General features: G+C 43.1%; 2 protein-coding genes across 3 annotated transcripts in view; one reads left to right on the plus strand and one right to left on the minus strand.

The window, feature by feature from the left end:
* Nucleotides 1-8,145, plus strand: part of COG3 (component of oligomeric golgi complex 3) — a 26,869-nt gene extending 18,724 nt beyond the window's left edge. For both annotated transcript variants that reach the window (XM_015851757.2, XM_015851758.2), the window contains exons 18-23: nucleotides 1,158-1,246; nucleotides 1,346-1,480; nucleotides 2,301-2,376; nucleotides 3,659-3,786; nucleotides 4,753-4,851; nucleotides 6,052-8,145. In XM_015851757.2, the coding sequence (XP_015707243.1) occupies nucleotides 1,158-1,246; nucleotides 1,346-1,480; nucleotides 2,301-2,376; nucleotides 3,659-3,786; nucleotides 4,753-4,851; nucleotides 6,052-6,081 (557 nt within the window). In that variant the 3' untranslated portion in view covers nucleotides 6,082-8,145. The remainder of the gene's footprint in view (nucleotides 1-1,157; nucleotides 1,247-1,345; nucleotides 1,481-2,300; nucleotides 2,377-3,658; nucleotides 3,787-4,752; nucleotides 4,852-6,051) is intronic.
* ERICH6B (glutamate rich 6B) overlaps nucleotides 7,554-19,150 on the minus strand; it is a 25,604-nt gene continuing 14,007 nt past the window's right edge. Inside the window, exons 4-12 of the mRNA XM_015851759.2 lie at nucleotides 15,781-15,902; nucleotides 14,495-14,596; nucleotides 14,249-14,403; nucleotides 14,025-14,089; nucleotides 13,317-13,462; nucleotides 11,766-11,854; nucleotides 11,046-11,198; nucleotides 9,823-10,051; nucleotides 7,554-9,121 (exon numbers count right to left, since the gene is read on the minus strand). Coding sequence (XP_015707245.1) covers nucleotides 8,999-9,121; nucleotides 9,823-10,051; nucleotides 11,046-11,198; nucleotides 11,766-11,854; nucleotides 13,317-13,462; nucleotides 14,025-14,089; nucleotides 14,249-14,403; nucleotides 14,495-14,596; nucleotides 15,781-15,902 — 1,184 coding nt within the window. The 3' untranslated portion in view covers nucleotides 7,554-8,998. The remainder of the gene's footprint in view (nucleotides 9,122-9,822; nucleotides 10,052-11,045; nucleotides 11,199-11,765; nucleotides 11,855-13,316; nucleotides 13,463-14,024; nucleotides 14,090-14,248; nucleotides 14,404-14,494; nucleotides 14,597-15,780; nucleotides 15,903-19,150) is intronic.

Below are 19,150 nucleotides of genomic sequence, written 5' to 3' on the forward strand. Positions count from 1 at the left end.
GTAAAACAGAATGGCTAATAAGAGTTCTGTTGTCTTCCAGCCAAGCTTTCTGCACATAGATTTTAATTTGAGATTTATATCTCAAACACTGCTTAATGTGGAAGTCGTGCTACCACCTTTTTGTTTTTAATTAGTATTATACTAAGGTTATTGTAACTGGTAGGTACAGTAAGGAGAGGTGGTTTTCACACTGACTAGCTTGTGGGCATCTAATGATGAATTTAGACACTTCTTGGAATCAGAAGTAATTCAGAGAACAGAATCTTTCCTTGCAGCCTCCTCTAACTGCATAGGAGTGTGGATTCTTAGTTCAGTGCCTACGTGCCTGGCATTCCCTCTTTGTTTAATACTTTAGACAGCTCTTCTCATACTCACATATATCATCATTCTGTCCCGTTGTTTTATAGAGCAACAGAAGCACAGAGTTATTTTTGAAATGGAAGAAAGCTGGTGTAGGTGTAGGATGTAAATAAGTGATGCTGGGGCAACAAGCTACACTGCAACTATATTGATATGTTTTTTACCCTGAAATGTCTAGATTTCAGATCAACAGCATCCCCTTAATGCAATAGGACTAATTTCAGGACGATGTGTTAATTGCAGGCATTGTTGCTTTTCCTGCTGTGATCATAAACATGAGTACATATGAAGCTTGATGTTTTGTTCAGTCTTAATTGAAAAAATAAAGCACATGGGAAGAGTGCCAGTTCCCAGCTGTTTTGTGCAGCCTTACCTGGTTTTCCTGGGCAACAGGGTCCAAAATCTGATATTGATTAACTACTTAAGTACGTAGCTTATGCGAGAGTCTTTCACTTGTAGATGCAGAGGGCTCACACAGTTTGCATGCTGAGAGCACTATGGTTGTTATTAGTTATTTTTTACTTTGGTGTAATGTTCAGTGATGTTCTCTCTTTAGATTCTTAGATTCGTATGTACCATATGTGCAATTAAAAAGGAGTGGACCAAGCCTTGTTTGTTTCTGTGCGTGGTGCAGTTGTGTATGAGCATGTATACACACCTAGCAGTAGTGGGATCTGTAATGTTACAATGGTCCTACCGAGACTAGGCCGCTTTATTTACTCATTTACTCATTCAATTGTGTGTTTCTGGAGCAGAATCCCTTTTACTTACAGTTTGAGTGACTTTCTTATTCACAGATGCTGCATTTAAAATCCTGAACCCTAAGACAGTTTCAAGATTTTTTAGACTAAACAGCAACAACGCCTTGATACAGTTCTTACTGGAGGTAATATGGAGTCTCATTGCATTCATTAAAACGTGGTCGTTTAAGTGGGTGGTGATGTCTGGCAAATAAAAAGAAGGGATTTGTTTTCTTCTGTTCAAGGGTACTCCAGAAATCAGAGAACACTATATTGACTCCAAGAAAGATGTTGATCGCCATCTGAAAGCAGCTTGTGAACAGTTTATTCAGCAGCAAACCAAACAATTTATAGAGCAGCTGGAGGAGTTCATGACAAAGGTACAAGCATGACGTGTTGTATGTTCGTTAACTGAAATACTGGCAGGTCAAAGGAATTAGTAGTTCAGTTGGGTTTGGGAGATGGGTCCAATTAGCTGAAGGTAATGGCATTTCCCATTTTAAGGTTGTCCTTCCTTTGAAATTCCAGCAAGGAACTTTCCAGGCATTTTGGAGAGTTAAAGATTAAAGGAACAAAGCTTTGGTTGGTTTTAAATGTAACTCTTCTGCTCTTTAATCTAGAAGTTTTACTTGATTCATTGAGTTGGAACAGGTCTATGAAAGTCAGCAGAAGCTTTTCTGTTTGCAAGAAAGGCACTACCCAACCTCATTCAAATCTGTAAGCCTTGAATAAAATAGTCAGGTCATGCCTGTTCTTAAGGGAAGTCTTAAGAGTATGGCTGTTTCTCATGAACATGAGAAGTATCCCAGCTGCTGGTTTTTAGGAAGGGATGCCTAAGAGATAGATAGATGGGTAACTGAGATGGATAGGTTATCCATGTGATTCCAAGTCATTCATTTGGGGAGCCTGACTAACCTGACTAAATATAAATCTCTTTTGAGATTTCTTTGTATCCTTAGGTGCTGAAGCAACTTTGTAAATTTAATCCTGTTTAGAATTGTATGTTCAAGAGAGGATTGTGATTCCAGTTCTGTCAAGCTTCTTCCCTTGTGTATTGTTGAGTCAGTACAAGGAAAAGAGAGAGCAGAGAGGTTTGGTGAAACACAGTATCTAGGAGGTGTGTGCAGCTGTTACTCGGTCACTGTGTTGCGATTGCAATCAAAGAAACAAACATCATTTTGTTGATTGTGATTGTTTTAGGTGGCTGCTTTGAAAGCAATGGCTACTCAAGGAGGTCCCAAATACAGCCTTTCTCAGCAGCCTTGGGCACAACCAGGTATTTGCATTCTTTTACATTTATATGACTTCAGAGACTGTTGTAGGGCTAACAAAGCCGTGTTCATTTACTTGTTTGAGATTTCCATTGAAAACTCATCAAGTGGAGAAAAAGACCATTTCCATTTACCATTTTTGGTAGAGCAATATAGGCTGCATTATTTGGGGCTAGAGTGTTTCATTGCGTCATTTGTAGCTACGTGTGACTTCTAAAACACAGCAGTTGGAAAAGTTGATTAATTTGGTTCATGAAACTGGCTGATTTGGAAAAATTCTAAGTACTCTCAATCTTTTTCTTGAAAATCTTAAGTTTTTTACCTGTATGCCAGTTTACATGTGATAAGATACTTCTGTATCAAAATCTGACAAACTTCAGGATATGCATTTAATTGGAGCTCAGGGTGAATGAATTGAGTGTTCCTCAAGCTGTGACTGCTCTTGCATGAAAACAGCATTTCCACGAATGAATGAAGAGAATGTATTTAAGGGATTCTTTGGTCACATTGAGGTGATGCTATTGCTTTTGTGGAAGGAAAGTGAGTCTGTACTGAAGCTTTTATTGTCTGCACATTGCTTAACTTCTTCATTTTCAGAACTGATCTGTGAATGCTTTGTAGGGCTGCTTGGAGTAGTTCAGTGTTCCTGGGTTTTGCTTTACTGCTCATATTATGAAGTTGTGCTTCTGATGATGCTGAGAAATCATTTATTCCAATTCATACATTGGAACCTTCTGTTGCATCATGTTCATAAAATGCAAATCCAACTGTATTTATTCATTAATCATTGCTGCTTCATGGGTCAGATGCTCTCAAGGGTTAACTTGATCTCCTGCTTATTATTTCCTGCTTCTTCGGGGATATTCTTAGTGTTTGTCTGGAGATAATCGTGTACAGAGGCAGCAGATTTAAGCAGATCTTCTGTTGTTTCTTTGAAACAGGAAACCAGGAGTAAGCAGGAGAAAATTCAGATACTGTAGCAATTGAGGGAACAAAAACAAACCCTTAAACATTATTACATTAACTTTGTGAATTTAAAGCTACAAAATGTATTTTTCCATTACCCTCTAGGTAAAGATCCTGTATAACCATTAAGATACCTAGCAATAAAGAAAGAAGGTCTCGTGATGGAGTGAAGCTGTGCTGCCCGCTTACCCCCTTTTCCTCTTTCAGTCCACCATGTGGTTATGGTCAGCCCCAGTAAAGTAGAGATGATGTTCTGGAATGTAGATTTTAACTAGCAGAATGCCATTGCACTTCATTAAGTATGTTTACTTTTACTTTCAGCAAAGATCAACGATATGGTCTCTTCCACTTACAAGACAATAAAGACAAAGCTGCAGTCAACGTTACGAAGCATGTCACTGTATTTGTCCAATAAAGATACAGAGTTCATTTTGTTTAAGCCAGTTAGGGTGAGTAGTGATATACAGACATCAACATGCTTTTCTGTAGGTGTTGGGCTTTCCTTTAGTTAAGACTTGAAATACATTTTGTGGGATTGCTCACCTTGGATTTCTGTATGCATACTTATATGTATAATACATCTATACAAGTAGACATATATATGTAGGGAGTGTGTACTATATCATTACAATGCACTGTTGTCAACATTGATCACACAAACTTCACTAACATCAACGAAAAAGAATTCCCCTCACTGAAAATGAATGCAATATCTCTGCAGCAACAAAGGTGGACAATTTGTGCACATATACACACGTACTCTTGTTTATATATGTATAGGTTTTTTAGGCTAGCAGTCCAGCCAGTAAACACATGACAAATGCCAAGCACACATAACAGTGAACACAGTAGTGCAGTCACTGTGGTGTCCCTGATGAAAAACCTCTTGAAAAAGCCTGTGAAATAATAATAAAAAAATAATCTATGGTATGTTTTAGCTTAAAAAGAATCCTGTCCTGCTGTCTTGTATTCAGCCTGTGTAATGCACGTTACAAGGCAGCAACAGGATTCTGTTCATTCTGTCACTTGGTCTGAACTTGGTCTGTTACATGTGGGCACTGGAGGTGGAAAGTCTGGTACACATTCAGTGGCAGACCCAATATAAACCCACCAGGAGCAACCAGTCTTGTGTTTTAGGTTTTCAGGTTAAGTCTGTAGGATTTGGTGTTTCAGCTTAGCACGTGTTAGCTGAAATTTCTGTATTGAGCCAACCTGGGCTCCTTGTGGCTATTGTGTTCAAAGAGATGTGTTTGAGTTCTGCTACTTCTCTCTGCCTGGTTGCTTTAGTAGCTGTTCCATATACACCACACTTATTGTAGTTAATGTTTGATATGAGTTTTGGGGAGGAGTGGGGGTGTTGTGGTGTTTTTTGTTTTTTCTTTTTAATTTTAATATTTTTTTCTGTTCTTTAAAAGAATAACATCCAGCAAATGTTCCAGAAACTCCATGCTTTGCTAAAGGAAGAATTTAGTAATGAGGATCTCCAGATTATAGCTTGTCCTTCGATGGAACAGGTCTGTACTGAATATATTGGAGCTCTTAGTTTTATTGGGCGCTCTTTTGTGTGTCTTTTTCAAACACTGGCTTTTCACTTTTAGTTCTTTTTACCCTTCAAATCCCACTTAAGTGATTAAACTCAGGGCTTTATCTGAACCATCAGCTCTCCATTAAAAGTTTCTTGTTTGGTTGGTTATTTTTAATGAATATCCAATTGTAATGGAGGTGGTGATTTATGTTGTTGGGGTTTGGGTTCTACAACATCATGGCAGAGGTTTGCCTTTTTCAGGCATTTTGTTTTCAGAGAGATACCGCAGCTTGTGAATAAGCTTTAACAAAACCTGCACGTGAGGAGGTAGTCTTACTTTTGGCAAATGCAACAAGAAACAGCTTTAACATTTGAGAAGCAGAATAAAGAATTACAAGGGTTCATCTGAAGTAAATTGCACCGAGGAAATGTGCAGATTTCTATGGAAATGTAACCGTGCATAATAAGATCTTTAGTCTCAGTGATGATTGGGGTTGAGAATCCTCCATTTTAGGATGCTGTGACACAAACCGAGTCAGCTTTTAAAAATCTCTCTTTGACCTTAATGATCCAGGGAATGTGGATGGAATCTTGATTATTACAGGCTGCCAATCATTAAACAGATAATCAAGCTGATGTGCTGCAAGAGTTTGTCTTGCAGTGAATGTGGCCACAGGGGTGTGTGTTACCTATCCCTGAGCACGGAGTGGGAGTGATGCACTGGAAGGAGGTGGGGTTATCCTAGAGGAGTTGGCTTTTTCTAACATTGTTTATCTATTTAAAGGTGAAAACATAAGGCAGATCTTGAAAGTAGCTGTTCTGTCTAATGTAGGCTTTCATAGAATGATAGAATTGTAGCATGGCCTGGGTTGAAAAGGACCACAGTGATCACCCCGTTTCAACCCCCTGCTATGTGCAGGGTCGCCAACCACCAGACCAGGCTGCCCAGAGCCACATCCAGCCTGGCCTTGAATGCCTCCAGGGATGGGGCATCCACAGCCTCCTTGGGCAACCTGTTCCAGTGCGTCACCACCCTCTGTGTGAAAAACTTCCTCCTAATTTCTAATCTAAACCTCCCCTGTCTCAGTTTAAAACCATTCCCCCTTGTCCTATCACTATCCACCCTCATAAACTGTTGTTCCCCCTCCTATTTATACACTTCCTTCAAATATTTCACTTTGTCTTTCAGGTGAACTTACTTCTGTCGATATCCAAGTAGCCGGTGAGGCTGCTTAAATAATCCTTGGCTGAATGACAAGCAGTGAAGGGGATGTGAAGTCGTTTGCTTGAAGTAAATGAAGGATTCCCACCCCCACCTTCCAATGCAGTCCAGTCTGCATTAAGACCCTCCAGGCTGCTTAACCCCATTTTAGGAAAATGTTAAAAATCAGTTTTATTGATTTGTTAAAGGTCTTCCTATTTGCTGGCTTGAGAAGGGGGGAAAAGGAACACAAAACAAACCCTTTGCTGATTACTCTTACGGATTCTCAGTTAACTGCCTTCTCCAAGTGTTCTCAAGTTTGGAGTCCTGATTTTTGATGTAAAAAGCTTTCATACTTTAAGCTGAAGAATACAGTGAAAAAGAGCACTTTCAAAAACACTGGAAATGAAGTGCAGGAATCAAATGAGAGCAGCAGTAGGTATTTTGCGAGGCCTGGAGGTGGCACGTTGCTATGACCATTTGACTCAAGCAGGCACACTCCAATTTTAACACCTGTGAGGATCCTGGTAATCCACTCTGTGCTCAAACCTAATTCAGAGGCTCTTAGTTGGGAAGACTGAAGCACTTCTTGAAACACTGGGTGTGCTGTTCTTCTTGTTGTGACTAGGAGCCGCGAGGTCTGACCTGAAGGTTCATGCTCTGGCCTTACTCCACGTAAAAGAATCTTAGATTCTGGGGTTTGCAATGGGAAGCTGTGCAATACAATGTTGGTTCTGAGGGGATTGTGGGTTTTCAGCTGCTTTACAACAAAGCTTAGCATTGAGATTCTCAGGTTCTTAGAGCTTAGATTAGCAGTGTTTGTTGCCTTACTGAGTTTAAAAGGCAGCGTTGCACTGTTCATGGTGGAGAGTGGGACTGGAACTCGTACAGCCTCTGCGTGCTGGACTGAATGCTAGTGGGGCTGTAGAGGGGATGCCAGGAATGAATGTGCAAACACGTGTCAAATCCCTGTTGTAAGCAGGGGCTCAGTAACTGGTGAACAGTGCAATTGGGTTGGTACACAATTATCATAATTTGGGAAAACTGGCTGCAAAGCACTCTGTCATTAATGGAATGAAACACTAAAAGCAGCTTCAGAGTATCTCAGCGTGTAAGTCTTTATTGTGCAGCAGCGAGAAGGAAGCAGCTGGTGAAGTGCATGGCAGATTTTTAACTTATTTGTAATAAAAACTCTTGAGAAGTTTTAATGAAGCAGGCACTTCCGTGCACATCAGAGGCGGTTTTGGTTTAATGTTTTCCCCATAATAAATCACTTGGTTGGAGACTGAAATGGTGTGATTTAGAGCTACCGTGAGGAGTGGCGCAGCAGTGGTGCTGAGGTACATCAGTGGTACTCATAGGACCCAACGGGACCCTTACAATGAACAAGAGGAATTAACGAGGATGGAAACTTGCCCTTTCTTTTTACTCACGTAGAATTGAAGGCTGTAAAATAACGCCCAGCGCATTGTAATATATGTATATTTGGGTTTTTTTTTTTTTAATCAAGTTTTACAGAAGGATTGCATGGTCGCTGTACAAAGCCATGGATGACTTCGTACGTTGTACAGAGATGTTGTGAAGGGTAAACCTTTGCCAGTAGTCACTCTTGTGTTTGGGGTCTTTTCTCTCTTGGAATACCCAGACAGCTCAAGGACAGCTGGTTGGAAGATTAGAAGAGCTATCAGTTTATACAGCCTGTTTGCTAAAGGAACATTTGTTTAAACATGTACAGTTTCAGATATTTACGTTTACAAATAGTGTAAATACTTTCAAAAGATTAACTTAAGATGCTTTATATTATCTGACTAGAAACATGCTGTTTTTAATTCTTTTTAAATAAAAAAATGTTGCCTCCTATTTTGGTCAAAGAGTAAAGCTTTATTCTGTATCCCGAGGCTGTGACGCAGAGACAATAAACACCCCGTAATCACAGGTGGGGAACGCATCATACTGAGAAGTGCTGTTCCTTTTTAGCAGGAAGAGAACTGACTTCATTTGGCACAGATGTAGACCTGAGTGCTGAACGTACCTTTGAAGTAATCTCTCATTGTGGTTATAATAAAGTACATTTGTATTTTCTTTACTGACAGATTTGTATCTTCTTTCCTGACAGATGCTCTCGTGTGGCTGAATGGTCTCTTTGTTTGCAGTTTTATTAGGGGGAAGGAGCCACGGCTGCGACAGGGACACATTTTAACCAATTGGGCTGTGCTAAGAGCAAACTTGGAGGTGGTGGCAGGAAGCGCAAGTACTACTTTATTTGGTAGCTGTTCTTGTTACCTGGTTGCTCACTGACTTATCTACCACGTGGTGTTTTTCTGGCCCTTGGTATTGCAGAATCACGTCATCCAGAGGCTCGTGGTTTGTTCCCTGAAATGTCAGTGTGAAGCATCCCTCATCTCCCTGCTTTTGACAGTGTCATTTGAATGAACCCATCTAAGGAAAAATGCTGCTTACTTGCAGAATTCATCTTCTGTCTGACTGGTGCAGGCAGATGCGTGACCTTTCAATGCTTGGAGCCTCCTAAAGAGGTTTGGCCCTTTGGATTGTGTCTCCTGGGAAGTGCAGTGAATGCCAGAACAGCTGGCCAGGCATTTACTCTTTTGTGCCTGTACCACATTGGGTATTTCCCAAACAAAACCAATATTCCTTTTGTTTCACTATTCCTGTTTATTGTTCATAGGGTTTTCAAATGAGATCGGCTTGGTGTTACAAGGACTGGATGTACAGGAAGATAGGCATTGTGAGCTTGGAAAAGGAGCTTTATTGTCATTGCAAAGTGACTGGCTGTTATCACCTTGGTGAAGGAAGGGCTGGTCTGAAATGCTGACAGTAACTGCTGCACATCTTGATGCCTTCATTTCAGTCTTTCGTGCAGACAGATGATGATGAAACACAAGGAGTGATATCACCAAGGCTGAGATTGCCAAAACTATTGCAAAGCTGACTTAATGTTGGAGAGCAGGCTCCTGAGCTGAGTCTTTTTGGATTGAAGGAAGAGCTCCTCCTTGTCTTCTAATCCTTTCAATAGGTGACTCATCTTTGGGTCTTTCAGCTGCAAAGAGAGGCAGTGTAAAGAGAACATTAATGCTGAAAGGAGGCTATAAGGAAGAGCATCCTTTGTGACTCAGGTCACCCTTGTCCTGAGCTGCCCTTGCCCTCCACACACCCTTAGAGCACGCTAACCCACTGACTTCCCTTGGGAGACAGTCCCCTTTCCAGTGTGTGTCCAGGGGACTGAGGGGCTGTGGACTGGGAGATGGGGATACATAGCTACAGGCTGGGAAAGTCAGTGGCACTGAGAGCCCTGGTAATGCAGCATTTCCACCCCCAGAGAAAGGTCAGAGGGTGGAAATCTGAGCAGTAACAAATACCAAAGGATTTCTGTTCCTGTCCCCAGATGCTTGTTTCATGTTAAGTGAAATGCTGTTAAGATAAAATCAGGAGCATTGTGTTTGTATTGACATTTAATATAAATGTTTTGGAAAGAAATAGCATTTCAAAATGAATTTGTGAGATGTGCTGTTCTCGCCCTTCTGCGGCAGCATTTCAATCTTATCTAAATGCTTCCCCGAAGTGGAATTTCATTAAGATTCACACAGGCAGGAAATTTACTTTGGAATGAAATGATGACTTTTCCACCTGAAATCTGTGGCCAGCCCTAGGGCAGCACCCCAGCAGGATGTGGTGTATCTCAGCTGGGCTGCTCTGCACTGCACAGAGGACAGGGCCTGGCTGGGCACATCAAGCACTCACCTTGAGCCGGGCCCCGATATTAAAGTGGATGCAGTTGTTGTGGCTCCCAAACCATAGGTGAATTTTATCCTGAGTCTCAATTTTAAGGGTGAGGTGGCCGTTCAGTTTCATGGTGATGGGCTGGAATGGAGGGCTGTGGACATGGTGGTTGAGATCGTGCCAGTTCCAGCGCTTCTGCCTCTCCCCTGCTTGGTCAAGGCAGATCCCAGTGCAAGGGCTCAGGATGGTCCTGGGCACAGACATTGGGTGAATTCAGAGACAACAGCTTCCCCCTCCCAAAAGCCATCTTCTGCACTTGGACAAAACTCATTGCGAGAGTCATTGTTGGGTGATAGTGTTCTCATAATAGTTGTCCTACAGAAGAAGCCCTATTGCTATTGCTATAGCACCATTTATACTAAAAGTAAGTGCCGTGCACGTGGCTGTGCGTGTTTGTGTGTGTGGCAGTGCATGGGAGATGGCCCTGCTGAAAAACAAAGGGGAGAGAAACACGCTGTGTGTGGGGAAAACAGCCCATATTTACAGCATCCAAGCCCAAATCAATACTCCTTATCTTGTGACAGCCCTGGGAGCTGGAGCCCCCCAGACGTAGCATGTGGGGCCATGTGTGCCCCTGGGGGGATGTGGCTTGGCTGAGGGGTGGGTGATGCTTTAGGATCAGCACTGAGCTGTGAAGCCTGGCTGCTGTGTGATGGATGAGAGGCTGACGTGTCTGTAGGCAAGCGGCGAGGCTGCAGTACTCTAATGGACGTGTTATTACAGAAGCTATTCAGAATGATTTGTAATAGCTGGTTAGACATTTAATACAGCCATTCATTAGTCTCAATGCAGGGAGGACTCATGAAATTGAGCTGGGATTTACTGATTCCTGCAGTTCCCAGTTTTCTAGAGGGAAACTTTGGAAACTGAGGCTGCCAAAAACTAGAATGTGATTGCTCAGACACCAGCAGCTTTCTCCGAAAGCCATTGGTCACCCCATATTATCAATAAGCCTGCAAGAAACTGGTCATCTAAGCCATTCTTTCCAGTGAAGAGCACTCACTGGAAATGAAAAACAAAAGCAACGTTGATATCAAGCTCAAAGGGTTCAGGCATGCAAATAATAACTCTGATTTTCTAGGATGGCCACCCAGTGCTCCATGAGAAGCCTGGGAAGAAGATGCACGTTCATCCCTGGGCTGAGCCATCAGCAAGGCACTGCGGCCCACCAGCCTTGTACCTACCAGGGGCGCCCATTGGGGTGGAAGCTGACACCGTGGCCACGGCTCCCGAAGGCTGCCTGAACCCTTAGGTGTTCATTGTCCTCCAGGATGACGTAGGTGAACTGTGCTTCCTCAGTGAATGCAATCAGGATGGCTATGTTGCCTGATGGGTAGCTGAGAGGTGGTTAAGGAAAGACAAGCCCATTGGAAACCCATAGAAAACATGATTTGTGTGAAAAACATGGTGGGGTGCTGTGGGGAGGGAAATATGCCTCTACCACCCTCTCTTCAAGCAGCCGACCTGAGAGCTACTGGCTCTGTAGACTGTGTTTCCATAGAGAAGTATTGTTGAACCACACGAGACGTGTAGCCAAAGGGGTTGTGCAGCCCAAAATGAGGTGTAGTGGCCTTCAGTTGTGCCAGAAAAGGTTCAGGTTACTTATTAGGAAAAATCTATTCTCAGAATGAATGGTGAAGCAGTGGGACAGGCTGCCCAGGGACGTGGTGGAGTCACCATCCCTGGAAGTGTTCAAGAAATGTGTAAACGTGGCACTGAGGGTTATTGGTTGGCATGATGGGGATGGGCTGGTGGTTAGACTATGTATCTGACAGGTCTTTTCTTACCGTACTGATTCTATGGTTCTATAAAAACACAAAAGCAAGCTGCTCCAAGGGAGAACCACAGTGGTCCCCTTGGAGGTAGGACACAGCCGTGTTGGCTCATCTACGTGAGCTGGATACTAAACCTGACCACTTCCATCTGGGAAAAGGAGATAGAACGTCTGACCATCAGGGTAGCATCTCCTCACAGGGCTGGGAGAGTGGCAGAGCTGCAGGGGCAAAACCAGAGTGATGAGAGGCAGGTGGGTGCAGGGGAGCATTGTAGGGTTGCGTAGGATGAGGACGCTCCACACCATGCCTTCCTCTCCCTGTACCCGTGCCAACCCCAAGCCACCACACCCCTGTGCTTTCCACCTAGCCTTTATTTGTTTGTTTGCTTCCTTTTTAATTAAACCCCTTAACATAACTAAGGGAAACCCATCCTTCAGTCCTGTGTTTTTTGCATTTCATGTGCAAAGCTCAGCTCTTTTTTATTATATGTCATTAGCTGCTCTCTGATGATATAATTTGCCAGGAGCCCTCTTTCCATTAGACACACGAGTAATTTACCCAGCAGCATCCTGACAAGTGAAATAAAAACATCTCTTTGCTGAGGGCTCAGCTCCAAGCGCTGCAAGGGAGCTGGGTTTGGTGCTTTCTAACAGTAATAAGGAGCCTGGATAAACAGAGAACAGCTTGTTTTGGTTGAGAAGGGGAAGCAGAGTGAGTTTGCTGCTCACATTTAACATCATCATTCAAAGCAGCAGCTGATTGCCAGGTGCGGAAAGGGGCCTGGCTCTGATTTGGTCTCTCATTGAGATTTGAGGGACTGCTCCACGGCAGTTCCCATTTGGTACCCAAGAAGGAACTCACTTCAGCTGCAGCACTCATTAATAACCCAAAGGTGCACACTTTGGCTTTGCAAACCAGGTAAGGATTACTGCTTGGTTGTAAGGGATGGAGGGAAACAGAAAAGCAACAAACCGGCAATCTTGTGCCTGCTTTCATTTTTCAGGCTTTTTATGAGGCTAAAAAGACAGGCAGGCCTAGGCAGGAGGATTTGCTGCCCCTATATTTCAGGAGGAGAGAGCAATATAATGCACTTCTATGTTGAAAATAAAAAAGCCAACAAAATCACTGATTGCGTGATAAATCACAGGTGGTTTGCTGAGACGCCTGTAGAAACTGCAGGAGCATTTTGGTCTGGGGAAGAGAAGGAAAGGAGAGAAGAGAGGGTTGAGCTGGGAGTGGGGACAGAGCCCCTGAAAGGTATTTTTGCCCCTCTCCCCAAAAAAACAGCTTCCTGATCCTTTACTCTGAGGAGCTCAGATCCATCCCCACCAGGCAGCTGGGAAGGGTAGCCTGGTTTGGGGAGTAAGAGGGATGGATAGTGTGGGGCTAAGTAGAGCAGGGCCTGAGGTTTCAGCTGAGGTACAGGTGCTGGCATTCAGGCTTCAAGGTAGGCAGCATGCTCAGTAAGTAAAACATTTACATGTGGGCATCATCTCAGTAAAACTCTGGACTTGATGGTCTTTATAGGTCCCTTCCAACTTGGTTTATTCTATGATTTTGCTGAATTGGGATCTTCTCCTTATAATGATATCTAAATGTGTTTGGCTGGAGCAGGTGTGACAACATATTCTATAATCCCCACCTGAAAAGCAACATGAAGAGCTCCAACTCTACACCCACCTTTAGGTGCTCTGCAACAAACTCCGTGTCCATCTCAAGTAGGTCTTCTAGAGCTGCCAGTGTTGGTTGGTGCTTCATGAAAGGGTCACCCTTTGGTCTGATGGTGTAGCTGTTGGGTTTTGAGAGTCTGAAAAAGACTGTATTCACTGGAAAAAAAAATGTTTAGGAGGTTGGTGTTAGGGAGAACACGAACTAGCTCTGTTTCTCCAGGCCTTCTGTCTTCAGTTATTTGGAATGGAGAGGGAATAGAAGGAGGGATTGAGGAGTTTTTGTGTTTTCAGCTTTGTTTGAGGAGAAACAAGTGGGAAGATGTAGCCTGAATAAGATGGAGTGGGCTCTGTGACAGTGTAGGATGATTCTCCAGAGAAATGTAAGGGATCTCCTTGCTCAAAACACTAAAATGTCCAGCTGAGAACTGCTTATAGCAAAGCATGGACTGAACATGAACAGGCAAATTTCTTCTGTACAATCTCCTACTCCTTTCAACCAGAGGCCTCACAGCATATAGATAACAAGCCTCATGGGCAAGGAATTATGTAGACCTATGTTCTGATGAACTACAAATACCCCTGGCTGCTCCTAGTTAGGATTTTGGCACCTTTTAGTACATAGAAGGCTGCAGTCTCTGCTTTTCTGAGAGCCCTAAAGTTACCATGTACTTCTGGCTCCAAATTGAGCTCAGTGACCACAGCAATTCAAGGTACTCACGGGAAACAGTTTTCAAGTACTGCTGAAGGGTTTTCTTGTAGTTCTTACAGCCTCTCCCACCTAACCTGAGATCAAAGAAAAAGAGAGGTTGTCAGTAAGATCAAATTGTCGTGTGATGCCACAAACAGGTTTCCACCAGTGAAATCCCTTGGGCCAGAGCAAAAGGATGTGCTGATGGTCTTCCCTCCTCCCACCAGTGTCTGGGGTCTCTCTGGGTTCCTTACAGTTGCAACACCTTCTCCTTGATTCTACTTTGCAATTCATCTTGTAAATCATCAGCATGGGAAGCAGAAGCCATCTTGCCCTTTGCTTCATTTTCACTCATCAGGTCTTGGATGGCAGTTCTGAATGCCTTCTTATAGCTCCAGCAGCAAAAGAGCTGTGGGGTGCAGCACACATCAAGGGTGATGCGGAACATGGGCAGAACCTGCTTACATTGCAGCATCCCAAGACGGTATGAGTAGACTCACATTTTCCTGTTGTTTTCCCTTCAGATCTGCTACTGTTGGGATTGGTTGTTCAGGAGCACCACAGAAGATACACCTTGCAGGCTCTTCAGCTACAGTCGTTTCCTCAGAAGACATAAGAAATTAAGTATCGACTTCATTAGTTAATAATAAAAAATAAGAAATGGGCTTAAATCTAGGTCGTTCCCATAAAAGCAACCAAACCCACTGCATTTCATCTAACGCCAGCCCTTCTTTTGGCAATACATTTATAGATACGTAGATATATGTACTTAGGAAACTCAGTCTGTATTTGAGTATGTACGCTTTCAAACAGGTGTAGCTGTCATGCTTACTCTTCCTTCTTAAGACATCAATGGAAAATACCAATTGATTTTTATATGGAAATCAGAACACCTTGATTTGACCTTCTTTTGACATACTGCAAAGCACTGAGTATGTGTGTGTGTGTAGGGGGGGTAAGAGCAAAGTAAAGCTCAAATGCGTTTTAAAAAGCAAGTCTTGTTTCCTCTTTAAGAAAAACCTTGAGAGAATACATTAAAAAAAAAGCAAGACGTGCTCAGGTTTTTTAGGGGAACTTCAAGGGAAAAGAGGATGTTTGTATTTTGAAAAGAAAGAAAATTGTATTTGCAAAGCTTTATGATGGAAATATTTGTGTTTAGCTCTTCTCTATTGTGGTCGTTTCTTGAAAGTGACTTTAAAGTAGCTTTAAAGGCCTTTTCCTTTCTGTTGTATTTACAGTAGTTGTCCTAGTGCTTTATGCTCCAAGCAGAGATGTCACCTAAGCACACCACATCTCAGCCCACACTGCATTCCAGGTGGCTATTCCTCATCTTTCAGCCCACTGTGATCCAGCAACTGGATGGGCTGGCCAACAGCACCCACTGTGGTGGCATCAGCACCAATGAAAGGCACCCATCTCTTCTTGCACCGTGTGTGTCTTAGCACAGCCCAAAAGACTCTTTGCATCCCAGTCACTGATATTTCTTTTCTTGACCTTGTCAAACAAGACCTGATTTTTGTATGGTCAAGCCTAAATTTCATAAGGCAGGAAGCGTCTGCTCTTTTGAGTGTTGCTCAGCCTGATTCTTTTACCTACAAACACCAGCAGCATCACTCCATCCTCTTGCCCTCAACCAGGTTGCCCTGAGAGAAAGAAATGCCTCCTGTTGTTAACACAGATGCTGCTGGCACTCCTCCCCAATGGGTTCTGCTCCTGAGAAAAAAGCCCACTAAACTGCCAAAAAGAAACCTGTGGTTCCTTGTACTGGTCCACTGCTGGGCCTCACCTGGGCTGTGCACTGGGCAGCTGCCATCCCATTATCCTCCTGCTTTTCTGGGTTGGACGACGATCCCTCCTCTGACTCCAGCCTTGGACTTCTGTAATCAGGCTCAGCAGGCTCACACACAGCTTTTTGCAAGGAAGAACTGCTGTTTAACTGGCATTCATTAGCAGCCCACAGATTTCTGTGCAGGGTTTTCTCAAAGGAAGGCTTTGCTAACTATTGCTTCTACATCACTCCTACATCTATTCATACAACAAGGAGAGGGAGATGTGCCAGTTAGCCACACTGCCATCCATTCTCAGAAGCACCATATGATCCCTCATAACATCCAAAGAGCTTGGGTGAACTGCATTGCTTTCCCCTCCTTGGGAAACTTCACATCTCCGAGAGGAGGCTGCTCTGCTGCCACAAACATTGCCCCATGTTTTCAAACCATTCGAAACTGATTTCAAAATAGAGGTGAGTAGAGATAGGAGAATGTTGCTGGCGATATTCAGGGTGTTTGAGGCAATGAGATGACAGTGAAGAGTCACAGAAAGATCCTTGTGGCACTGAATAAAAGGGTAATAAAAATCACAGATGAAATCCGATGTAGATAAATGTAAAGTGATGCGCATGGGAAAAGACAATCCTAGGTTTACATATAAAATAATGGGCTCCAAGGCGGCTATTTCCACTTGGGAATGAAATCTTCAGGTTATAATAGATAGCTCTATGAAAATGTCAGCTCAGTGCTCAGTAGCAATCAAAAATAGCAAATAGAAAGCTAGGAATTATTAGGGGTAGAGAGAAAAACAGAGGAAGTCATTATGCTGCTGTATAAATCCATGGGCTCCCTTCTCTTGAATGCAGCCCTGATTCACCAATCTCAAATATGATATAAGAAGAAATAGAAAAGCTACAGAGAAAGGCAATTGAAGATGATCAAAAGCATAAAAGGGCCTCCATTCAGGGAATGACTGAATAGATTAAGACATTTTATCTTGGAAGAAAAATGACCACAGATAAAATATGACCAAGTTTCGTATTGGGAAGAGTGGTGTGACTGGAGAACAGCAGTTCACATCGTTCAGAGCTTTTCAGAAATAAAAAAGGATCACCAAATAAAACTATCAAGTGGTATGCTCAAAATAAACAAGAGATTTTTCCATTGCAGTGCTCTTAAGCATGAGGTGGGGTACACGTTTAACGTTTCCATTGGTTCAGGAGGTTGTAAACTGGATGATGGGAGAGGAATCCATCAAGAGCTGTGGTTAGTGGGCATGGTGGGGATGGGCTGATGGTTGAACTAAAAGATCTTAGAGCTATTTTCCAACACTGATGATTGTACGATTCTGTGTTTCACAGTAGGGCTCAGAACCTGAATGACAGAACCTCCTCTACTCTTCCGTCCCTCTGTACTTTTCCAAGGTTGCCTTAAAACTCGTGCCTTAACTCTTTCCCAGCTGACAGATGCAAAAGCCCTGAGCCTCACACTGTGCTTTGTCTCCAGCTAGAAATGAGAATGAGAGATGGTAGCTATTACAAGGTAATCATGCCCCGGGGGAAATTACTGAGCTCAAGTATCTCTGCTTCCCAGACCACGGTAATCTCCTTGCACTCAGTTAGCCATTGGCAAAGCTTGTCAGGGCAGGCTGGCTTGTCACTCTCAGCATTTAGCAGCCTGCCCTACTTCTGGAGCCAGCTGCATCGTCCAAACATCCTCGTGTTGACACTGCATGCTCAGTAATGTGGAGATGAGGCTTATTTTCAGAATATCTACCATTTTCACCTATAAAGACTAATCTAAAGCAAATGTAAGGCCGGATTCTATTCATATCGACACCTGCGCAATTTTGCAGCAGCTCCGGAGGAGTAATGATGATATACATTGAAACAGGAGGGCAATCAGACACCTGTCTGTTCAATTGATCTTCGGGAGAGGTAGCACAGAGAGCTCCATTACACACACTGAAAAAAAAAATAGACTGACTGCGAATGTTATGGGGAAAAAACAAACAGCAACAATATTTCTTCATCTCTAGATATCCAATAGGTAAGAGACCCTGCTGTGTTGGGCTCTGTACAAAGATGAAGGTAGAGTCCAGAATGAGGAGTGCAATTTGCAAGTAGGTGAGAAAAATCTTCCTCTTCCTCTTCCTCTTCCTCTTCCTCTTCCTCTTCCTCTTCCTCTTCCTCTTCCTCTTCCTCTTCCTCTTCCTCTTCCTCTTCCTCTTCTCTCCCTCTCTCTTCCTCTTTTTCCTCTTCCTCCTATTCTTCCCTTGTTATGGCTACCTCTTTATCACTCACTTCTTCGCAATGGGCTGGCCCCATCCCATTGACACTAAAGAGCTTACTTAGCCAAGAAAAAGTTACAACCTAAATTTTACGTTACAAATGTTAATTATTTAGGTACTGTTATACAAATGAAATGAATAAATAAAACCTGGGCACCCTGCAGCCCCACACCTTGTGTCTGGCCTGCCTTTGCTGGCTCAGGTTCTTAACTCCCTTGATTGTCTTATTTTAATGTTGTTGTGCTGAATAATGCATATTTCTTGTGAAGAAAAGCAAGTGTTTCTGTGCAGGGGGAACTTGGCAGCTTGGAATACTGAGCAGCAGCTTCCTCAAAGCAATGGGATCCAACCTGGTAATCAACGCTATTAGCATTAAAAGGAACTGTCTAAATGTCAAGCTGGTTCAATAAATAAGCACTAATACACTTAGAAACGGGGAATTAAAAGTTTCACTGCTAATTATGTTTCTTATCCTGGATTTTCTGTCAATTCTAGCTCTTCCATTCAAATGAGACAATCATTTTCTGCCAAGACGAAGGAAATGCAATGGTCTGAAAGTCAAGAGTGGGCAAAACTGTTCACACATAGCAGAGAGTTAAGGTGGATCATTGTCCCTCTCACAACCCTTAGAAGAGCTGTAAGGTCAGTGGACTGTTCCATTGGAAGTGTTCTCTCCTGAATCACAGATGATTGGGAACACACCTGAGAGGCATCCCCTATGTCCAATCTTGTTGCCTTTTACCTAAAGCAACATCTGACCTCATGTCACCTCAGCAGAAGCCAACCTGAATGGTCTCATTTTCTGCATGCAGGTGGAACACAAGTTGTTCCTGTATGCTTCCTGTTCCAGCAGCTCCTCTGATACCTTTTAGTCCCATCAGAGCCGGGAAACACCAACAGATACTCCAGGCTTATGAAAGACATGGCCTTATCTGTGACTGCAAGTCCACAGAGTGGTACTGGGGAGCCCCAAGAGCCCGTGTATGGTCTGATCTTCTGAAACATGAAGGCATAGAATAGTGTTTTCAAATACCGTGTAGATGTGGCACTGCAGAACATGGTTAGTGGGCATGTTGGGGATGGGTTGGTGGTTGGAC

This window comes from Coturnix japonica, chromosome 1 (assembly GCF_001577835.2).
Source record: "Coturnix japonica isolate 7356 chromosome 1, Coturnix japonica 2.1, whole genome shotgun sequence".
NCBI lineage: Eukaryota > Metazoa > Chordata > Aves > Galliformes > Phasianidae > Coturnix > Coturnix japonica.